The sequence below is a fragment of the Sitophilus oryzae genome, unplaced genomic scaffold (genome assembly GCF_002938485.1).
Source record: "Sitophilus oryzae breed Bouriz unplaced genomic scaffold, Soryzae_2.0 scaffold_578_pilon_pilon, whole genome shotgun sequence".
NCBI lineage: Eukaryota > Metazoa > Arthropoda > Insecta > Coleoptera > Curculionidae > Sitophilus > Sitophilus oryzae.
The window spans coordinates 3,465,830-3,476,203 of NW_022147171.1; the positions used below are offsets into that span (position 1 = coordinate 3,465,830).

Genomic DNA, 10,374 nt, shown 5'->3' on the forward strand with positions numbered 1-10,374 from the left:
TTGTCCATACTAAACTTGCCAGATGCGTGCAACTTCGTGGTTATAAATAGTCTTTATATAACTTCTTTGCGGATGGGGTTAATCTTCCGCGTAACTTTGTGGATATAGGTAGGTATATTTAATTATAATCGCCATATGTCTAATTATTTCGGACATAGGCCGAATTCGGCATCTGCCTCCAACATATACATATAGTAAATACAAACTTTAGTCTTTTAATGTAATAAAACTTGTTAATTTAGTTTGTTTATTTTTTTTTCAATAATCTCAGCTTTGTATTCTCGATGTGCTTTTCAACCTTTAAGGACGCTTGCATAATATCATCGGTCACCTCATCAGTACATTGTGTGTTGAGTGCCTCAGAATAACTTGGTACCTTCTCCTGTTGAATTCCATCTTTGCTTTCTTTGTCAGAATTTTGAAGATCATTTAATGTCTCTTGTGGGTGTAAAACTTCAGTAATAATATCATGGTCCGTTAATGACTCTGTTGTTACTAAATTATCATCGACTGTCTGAAAGCTATTGAGCACAGGAAGATACATTTCGATGTTGGTTAAATCTTCACGTCTATTGCGCAACCACTCACTAAGGGGTTTCCCCCAGTTGCGCAATTAATTTTATTGAGTCTAGGATAGTTACGTTACAAGGTTCCTTATTGTCTAATGACTGGATCAGGCGATGCATAAAAGATCTGCGATAATATGTTTTAAGACATTTGATTATGCCTTGATACAGCGGTTGTACGACTGAGGTGCAATTTGGTGGGAAAAACTCTATCTGATATTCATAAGAATCAGATTTTTTGGATGAACTGCACAATTGTCAACCAGAAGCAATATTTTTCTCTTTTGACGTCACATTGTCCATCCCAATCCTTTAACGACTTTCAATGAAATATTTATTGAAGTATCTCAACCAATTATAGATTTTTGCATATGGTGCAGAACCACTTTTTTTGGTATTGTTTTTAAATTGAGACATGCAGTGTGAGACCAATGAAGACATCTACCGCACATAATGCTGGGATGGTTTTCAATTTCTCGTTTACACAACTTGCATAGCCATATATTTCTGTTTTAGAGCTTCTCTTACTGCTTTAACAGAATTCCACGCTTTGTCAGTGAAAAAAATATCTAAAACATTCATAAATATGTTCAGCCATGTATACAACTTAGCATTGCAAGAGCTTCCCTGATGCGGTGCCGGCAAACATTACGGAGGTGCTGCTTTTACTATGGTCTAATACTCTTTCAGGGCGTTTACATATATATAGCCTTTTATATTATTGTATTATATTTATATATAGCCTTTTATATTCCGGGCTCATCTGTTACCTTAGTTTCATCATGGTTTATTATTAGGTGTGATGGAATTCCTTTAACTGAAACAGCTAAATTTTTAATATATTTCTTTAACACGTTTTCATCTACTTCTGCCCTAGATGATTTGATATTTTCACATAGTCTTGCTGATAGTTCACCTTTGTAACGATGCAAAAATGACAACATCCAGTTAGTACCAGGAAACTTATATTTAAATCGATTTTCTACAACACCCTTAATATCTAAATATCGTTTCACTATGCATCTGATTTAAAAGTGGTTCAAGGGAAGTCCCCATTTACCTTCTGTGATTATCCTCTAATGAGTTCGTCTTCTTTCCCCTTTTTCAAAACTGTAAAAAACTAAGTAGAACATAAGAAGAAACATACAAAACTAACTAAGTATCTTGAACTATGTGAAGCATACTTACAAGATTGCCTCTACCTCTGGTAACAAATATTATCTTTTGTGAGTAATAATCTGCATTAGTACTAAAAAGATATGGATTCTCTTTAATAAATATAATCAGTACAGAAAATAAAGAGAACACTTAAAATAAAATTAGATTAAAATATTTAGTTATGAGAAATAGTTTCTACATGAAACACGCGGATGAAGTCGTAGTAGACATATAGATTGTACCGACGCAAAATAAATCTGTTTTTAAATTTATGTTATGAAATAACTAACTACTAAAACAGGTAAGGTTACATCACATTTTTTGCAGAATGTAAGCGGTCTACTTGTGAAGATTAGATATTGACATTAGCGTTGATTTGATCTTTTTTCAATGAAATGTCCTTTTTTATCGAGTCTCACAGTGTCCATTATACTTCTTAACCACGTTCGTATAGACCACTGTGTAGTTACGTCTCTGTCGCTTAAAGTGTCACTGATATCTAAGCAAAACAAAATTCCGCTGACCATGCAGCTCCCTGGACCCAAATCCGATCCTCAATACGTTTTCAGTGCGCTTAGAGTGTGTCACGGTTTTTAAAATTGTTAAAAATGAACAAAAGAAAGTGTGAAAAACAATTAAGAAGTGTACCTATCTAAAAAGATGAAACGCCTTCAAGATACGATAGTTGCCCTCCAGGAAAAACTTTTGTCCGATTCCAGTAAGTTTATATTATTTAAATCTATAATGTATTTAATTTTATAATAATTACTTGCACAATGCTGTATATGTTTAAACGTACCTGTAACAATTCCATGCCACAGTCGTTGTTTATGCAACTACCGATAATATTTTTAAATCATAATAAGTACCAATCCTTTGGGCTAATGTGTTTATGTATTAATTTGTTATTAATACTTTGGTACCATGGCATAGAGATTGTTGTTTATGCAATAATTTCAATTTACGGATAAGTCTTTGGAGAATATATTTATGTATATTCCCTTTTAGCTATTTTAGCTACTGGATAGTTGTTTATGCAACTATATCCTCCCAGTGTTGAATATTTTATTAATTTTATATTTTACTAATCAATTCCATGCCAAAGTTGTTGTTTATGCAATTACCGATAATATTTTAGATCATAATAAGTACCAATCCTTTGGGTTAATGTGTTTATGTATTAATTTGTTATTAATACTTTGGTACCATGGCATAGAGATTGTTGTTTATGCAATAATTTCAATTACGGATGAATTGGAGAATATATTTATGTATATTCCCTTTTTTAGCTATTTTAGCTACTGGATAGTTGTTTATGCAACTATATCCTCCCAGTGTTGAATATTTTATTAATTTTATATTTTACTAATCAATTCCATGCCAAAGTTGTTGTTTATGCAATTACCGATAATATTTTAAATCATAATAAGTGCCAATCCTTTGGGTTAATGTATTTATGTATTAATTTGTCATTAATACTTTGGTACCATGGCATAGAGATTGTTGTTTATGCAATAATTTTAATTACGGATGAATTGGAGAATATATTTATGTATATTCCCTTTTAGCTATTTTAGCTACGGGATCGTTGTTTATGCATCCATATCCTCCCAGTGTTATAAACTTTATTACTTTTATATTTTACTATGGGGGTCTTTGCTTACATAAGCAATTGTTAATCGCGAGCTTATCGGGCTTTGAAGTTATTAAATACGATAAGTTTGCCGGTTTAGATAAATAAATAAAAAACGTTTTATGAATTTAAATATTTATCGCGTGCCTCCTTTTAGGTGGCAGCGACACTGAAGATTCCGACAAAGACTCATTACCTCCACCGCAAAGACAAAGAAGGTTTAATAGATCAAATACGTTTAAATAAAATTATTTTAAACGTATTTGAATAAGAATTATTTCATCTTCTTCTGACGAACAAGAAGAAGAGGGGGGGTCAGTACAGTCCGTTGTGGTGGAAGTCCATAAGCATCCCTGCCCTACGTCAATGCCCGTTGCATCGAATGAATCTCTATTGGGTTCTAATCCCAAGAAAATAAATAATTATCACGATGCCATCATAAAAAAGGTGAATTCTTGTCACACTATTTTTAGTAGAGAAATCTTCTGGAGGTTATCGTTTTGTGTTAAATTTAAAAATACTAAATACTTATGTTCAAACGGTGCATTTTAAATCAGAAAATTTTAAAACAGTAAGAGATCTTGTCTTTCCAGACTCGTACATGTGCACAATAGATTTAAAGGATGCTTATTTTCTCATACCAATGCATAAAAAATACAAAAAATATTTGAGATTCTCTTTCCAAGAAAATTTATATGAATTTAATGTTTTGCCCTTTGGTTTGTCCACGGCGCCTTTTGTTTTTTGTAAATTATTTAAATCCATTTTAAGTTATCTTAGATCGAGGGGTTTGTTAATTGTAAGTTATTTGGATGATCTTTTGGTGTTAGGTGAATCCAAAAATTCATGCCTCAAAAATACTCGAATTACAATTGGTTTACTTTCAAGATTGGGATTCCTTGTGAATTTTGAAAAGTCCTGTTTAAGTCCATGTCAAAGAATAAGGTTTTTAGGATTTATTTGGGATAGTAAAAATATAACTATTAGTTTACCTGTTGAAAAAGCTAATAGAGCTGCCCAATTTATTTCGGACATTAAATCTTGCGTTAAATTAAAAATTCGTGTCTTTGCTAAGCTTATCGGATATTTGGTCTCGATATGCCCTGCCTTTACTTATGGGTGAGCACATGAGTCTTGAGTATTTAAAATGTAAATCCCTAAAAATATCAAACGGAAATTATAATGCGAAAATGGAATTATCGACAGATAGTTTGTCCGATTTAAATTGGTGGTTAGACAATATTAATAGGTCTGGCTGTACAGTAATCCAACGTTGTTATTCGTATACAATTTTTTCCAATGCGTCTAGTTCAGACTGGGGTGCAGTTTGTTCTGCTCAAGAAACAGGTGGTTTTTGGAATAAAGAAGAAGCAAAGCACCATATTAATTATCTGGAGCTTCTGGCAAGTTTGTACTCATTACAGTCGTTTGTTCAATATTTTACTCAAAGTTGATAACATTACGGCAATTGCTTGTATAAATAAAATGGGGAGTACAAAAAATAAAAAATTAGCTTCGTTGTCTAAAGCAATATGGACATTGTGTGAAGATAGGAATATTTTCCTATATGCTTCCTATGTTAGATCGAGAGATAATAAAGGTGATTATGAGTCAAGATCGTCAAAAATAGAAACCGAATATGCTTTATGCGATAGAGCTTTTAAAATCATTACAGTACGGTTAGGATCGCCTTCTATAGATTTATTTGCTTCATATATGAATACAAAATGTCCACTTTATGTTTCATGGAGATCAGATCCAGGTTCCATAGCAATTGATGCGTTCTCATTATCCTGGACCGATCTCAACTTTTATGCCTTTCTACCATTTCCTTTGATATTGAAAGTGATTAAGAAACTTATTTTCGACCGAGCAGAAGGTATTATTATTGTACCTTTATGGAAAAATCAACCTTGGTACCCACTTTTCATAGAATGTTTAACAGAACCTCCAATTTATTTTGATCCCGCCTGATCTTTTACTTTCTCCCTTTAGGGAAAGTCACCCGGTATGGCCAAACATTACCCGGGTTGCAGGAAGATTATCGGGAAAGCTTACAAGGAACAAGGAATCGCCGAGGACGCAATCCCTACTCTCATAGCTTCTCTTAGTGTTAATACTCTAAAGCAATATGATTGTACATATAAAAAGTGGTGGAGTTTTTGTTCTCAAATAGTATTAACTGGCTTAATCCAACTATAAATAATGTTCTTTCTTTTTTAAATCAAGAGAATGGGAATGGAGCTTCGTATAATACTCTTAATTGCCATAAATCGGCACTTAAAGTTATTATAAATTTTGACGATGGGGAAAAAGTATTAAACCGGTTTTTTTAAGGGAATCTTTAGAAAACCCAGTATTTCCTAGGTATGAGGTAACCTGGGATCCACAAGTAGTTCTTGATTTCCTGGCTACATTATATCCCTTGGAAGATATTTCATTAGAATTGCTTACTTATAAAATCATTATGCATATATCCCTAGTCTCTTCACATAGGGTTTAGACAATGTCGAAAATTAAAATGAGTGATATCAAGTTTTTTGACTCTGAATACAAGATCTTTATTTCAGAATTAATTAAGACGTCCTCACCAAATAGACAACAACCTGTTCTTGTAATTCCATTTTTTAATGACAAGCCTGAAATTTGTGTTGCCCGTACAAAATATTGCCCGTAATATATGGAATATTACATAAAAATAACGTCTTGGTATCGAGAGCGTCAAAAATTTTTATTTCTAACACATAAGAAACCATATCGTGTAGCGACAGCACAAACTATAGCAAGATGGTTAAAGATTGTTTTAGATAAGTCAGGAATCGATATTTTTCTTTTTAAGGCACATAGCATTAGACATGCGTCAACTTCAGCAGCATTTCGCGCAGGTGCGAATATTGAATGCATTAGGAATACTGCTAGGTGGACAGAAAACTCAAAAACATTTATAACATTTTATAATAGGCCTTTAATTGTTAAAGATACTTTTGCCGAAAAAGTTATTTTTCAAAAGTAGGTTATTCTATAATAATTAGTTGGATCATAATTATTTTTGTTTAAATGATCTAGTATTTTTGTGTATTTGTGTAACCTTAATGTTTTTGCGAGATACTTTATTACGACTGTTTCTTAATAAATTCTTTTTTCTTGCTACTGGTCGTTTTCCTAGATTATTTAACGGTAATGTTTATTATCAACCCTATAAATCTGATACTTTGCTTTTATTTGCTTTAAACATCTACACAGTGGTCTATACGAACGTGGTTAAGAAGTATAATGAGAGATTAAACGACTTACCTGTAAGGAAGTTCAATCTTCATTTACGATTGACCACGTTCGTATAGACCACCCCTCCCTCCCATTTGTTTTCAACCCCTAGATCAGATTTATACTTCAAACGTATTGAGGATCGGATTTGGGTCCAGGGAGCTGCATGGTCAGCGGAATTTTGTTTTGCTTAGATATCAGTGACACTTTAAGCGACAGAGACGTAACTACACAGTGATCTATACGAACGTGGTCAATCGTATAATGAAGATTGAACTTCCTTACAGGTAAGTCGTTTAATCTCTCAATATATTTGCTTTAAATGAACATAGAGTGCTAAGTAGTCTACCCTCTAAAACACTCATTCCGTGGCCAATTTTTAATTATGTTATTGCAATCTGTCTCCTGAAATATTTGATTGAAATCTACTTCTTTCCATAAATTATTCTATATGGCACAATAGAGTTTTCAACTGTAATCAATTATTCTTGTGTTCATTCCATTTTACTAACAATATTTTGTATTTACTGTCAGATCTAGTAATTACAGTGCGTCTCCTAAATGCCATTTTAAAACAATATGATATATTCTTTAAAGCATTAGGTGGATGTGGCGATTATATTAAGGTTCTATACCTTTTATAAAAAACATAAATGATTACTTTAAATGTGGTTGAGGCTGTAGCAAAAGAAACTTTAAAACGATAAGCCAAACCTTTATGCTATAGATCTAATCTTAATTTAATTAATGTTAATAATAATTGTTTTAACTTGCTTAGAGAATTATAACATTGTTAACCATATATAGCTGGTGGTAGTACTTTTATCATTGTCAAACAAGTCAACTTGTATGTGTGCATTATCAAATGGATTTATTGTATTTGTATGATATTTTTTTTATGAATGAATAAAAATCTATATAATATTTATTACATCTTTTATTATTATTAATAAAATACAGTTTTATACTAAATTAATACTTCTACATCAACTAAATTATTGGATGAATTATCCTGGTTAACTAAATTGCTATTTATGTTAGTGTTTACATCATCTGTTACTTGTTCGTAGAGTATTCCCCCATTTTTTTACAAATTTATTTAAATATGTTATTTGATTTATAAAGCCTAATTCTATACAGATAATAATTCTAATATATCATAATTTTCATAATATTGTGCACAAGCATCCTCTTTCATATTTTTGTATCAAATCATAATATATTTTTTCCATCTGCCTAAGTTTTTGAAGTTTCATGAAATGATTTATAAAATTCTTGATCAATATATATTAGGGGTGACCGGGGTTAGTTGTTACGATTTTTACAAATGCATTTTTAATATTTTTCCCGTTAATATAACACATTTTATTTTAACGCCTATTTATTTGCCAACAATTAATGCATTTAAAAATAGAAGTTTAATTTATTTAAACTGCCACAAACAAAGTTATAAATAATTTAAGTAAGTAGGCACAATGTCACAACTTACCCCCGATTCGGGGTTGGTTGTTACACTGATGGGGTTAGTTGTGACAAGCTTGTTTTTTTACATGTCATCGTCAAAACTGCAATTTAAACAAATGAAAAATGGATTTTTATTTGTACATTCAAGGATGAGCCCAGTTAGAACACACAGTGCATTTTACCCAAAACCTCCTCTTCATCTTCAGAGCTGCTAGAAGGAACGTTTTTGATTTTGTTTTTGCAAATGTTTCTTTTTGTGCCTGACAGTTTCACTTTCGGATGGTAGTCCGCACTTTCGTCCCCTTTTCTGATGCTTTTGGTGATGGCCGTAAATCTCGAGGGGAGAAGTATGATTGTCCTTTAGAAGGTCCAGGTAAATTATCAGGTTCCGAGTTGTCCATTTTCTTGTTTATATCGGGTAATGCTGGAGGTAAATTCACTATAACAGGTGAATTTGGAGGAGTTGCTTCTTGAACGATTTCGGGTTGGTTCGGTACTGGCTCTTCAATATTTGGATTCGGACGGTCTGTTACAGCAGCAGGAAGAATCTCATCTTCTCCGAAAACGTTTCTGTTAACGGGAAACACACCACTTACTTTAAATCCAGCCTGAATATTCTTCGGGGTTGCCGCCAGCGGTAGAGCATCTTTTGCAATTTTCGGTATGTCATATATAGTCATTGTCTTTCCCGGGTTGTTGCGCATCTAGGAATCGCAACCAGTATATATATATATATATACTTGTTAAGCGGTCCATAGTATCTATCCATAGTCAATAGTAATTGATCCAGTGGCTGGAGTTTATGGGAGCAATACGAGGGCATGGAAATTACTAAAACTCCATTTTCTTTGCAATTTTTTTTTAGCGATAGGTGTGAATCGTGGTTGTCTAATAGCAGCAATACCGGTTTGTCTTTAGATGCTCGAGAATGCTTCACAAAATGTTGCAAGAAAATATAAAAATCGTTTTCCGTCATCCAGCCAGATGGATTGGCAGATCCAATGCAACCAGGAGGGCCATTATTTACAAAATATTCCCTGTAATTTTTTCGTGAAAAATAGGAACATGGGAGGGATTAAATTTCCATTGGCATTGGCAGCAAAGCAAAATATGACCAGCGTCCCTCTTTCGGCAGATGTTACAAAACCGACCTGTTTAGCTCCTTTTCTAGCCACAATTCTGTCTGGTTTTTGCACCGTGGCTATTCCCATTTCATCAACATTATACATGTCCTGGGGTTCAAATTTGTATCGATCTACAACTTCTTTCAGTAGATTGAAAAACGCAGCAACATTTGTCTGATTAAAGTTTGTACCTTGACTAAGGCTAGTCGCTTCGGGAATCCTGAGGAATAGCCTTGGATGGTGTTTAAGAAAATTTGTCAACCAGTCTACGGATGCCATTTGATTTGCAGTCCAGTTTGTACGTACAACTATATTATTCTTAATGGCAAACTCGAACGCCAATCTACGAATTTCTTTTGTGGATAATCCAAAATATAATTTTGACCGATCCAGCAGATACTCAGCTAACTCAGATTCCATATCATCGGGCAACACCTCGCGAGTTCGTTTATATCCTACATGGGCAGGTAGATCTGATCCTAAAAAGAAAAGGTTTTTATAATAGCTCTATATTCACGGTCGACTAAAAAGACTGACTACATTGGTAAATCCAGTGTCAATCAGCTCAATCCAATTGTATCATAATAAACTTACCATCATTTTCTCTCTGCTTGTGTCTCTTACAGAATCGTTGTAATGTCATAAAATTTATCTCAAAATCAGCAGCGACTGTCCGCTTTTTTCCCGCAAGACTTTCCGTTAACAAGTACCTCATTTGCTGCTCGTTTAAAAACATCTAAGCCGGTCTTCCCCCTCTCAGTTTTGCGTTTATAGGTTCTCATTATCCTTCCTAAAACGACTTCTTATGGTAAATGTACATTGTCAAATTTACTATGGGGTAAGTTGTTACAGTAACAACCTGCCTCATAGGAAGTGTCACAACTAACCCCATCGGCCATTTTGCTAATATTTCTATGATATTTTTTTAGATACGATAAATAGCCGATAAAAAGTAGCGGTTTATGGAAGAAAATACCTGATATTTTACATTGATGTCCTAATCAAATTATATTCATTAACACACAAAATTGTATAAAAGAATAGTTTTCAATTTAAGAATTTACTTTTATACGTGAGAAACACATTAATCATCACTACGTGTACGAATCTCAACGGAAGTAAATCAAAGTACGAGACGTCAAAGCTGATGCAACGACTGTCAAAA

The 10,374-nt window shown here is 33.2% G+C and overlaps 1 protein-coding gene across 1 annotated transcript; it reads right to left on the reverse strand.

Moving 5' to 3' along the window:
* Window positions 1–9,104: 9,104 nt before the first annotated feature.
* LOC115887614 lies at window positions 9,105–9,945 on the reverse strand. Its single transcript, XM_030907080.1, has 2 exons — window positions 9,804–9,945; window positions 9,105–9,688 (listed from the first exon to the last, which is right to left on the reverse strand). The coding sequence occupies exons 1-2, from the start codon at window positions 9,943–9,945 to the stop codon at window positions 9,105–9,107; spliced, it is 726 nt and encodes a 241-aa protein (XP_030762940.1).
* Window positions 9,946–10,374: the final 429 nt, after the last annotated feature.

What these genes read in the sequence shown, in the direction of transcription:
- LOC115887614 (XM_030907080.1), bottom strand. Translation starts at nt 9,945, where the DNA reads ATGTTTTTAAACGAGCAGCAAATGAGGTACTTGTTAACGGAAAGTCTT. An exon ending in CAAGCAGAGAGAAAATGATG is followed by an intron (nt 9,689 to 9,803) that starts GTAAGTTTATTA and finishes TTTTCTTTTTAG; the next exon opens with GATCAGATCTACCTGCCCAT.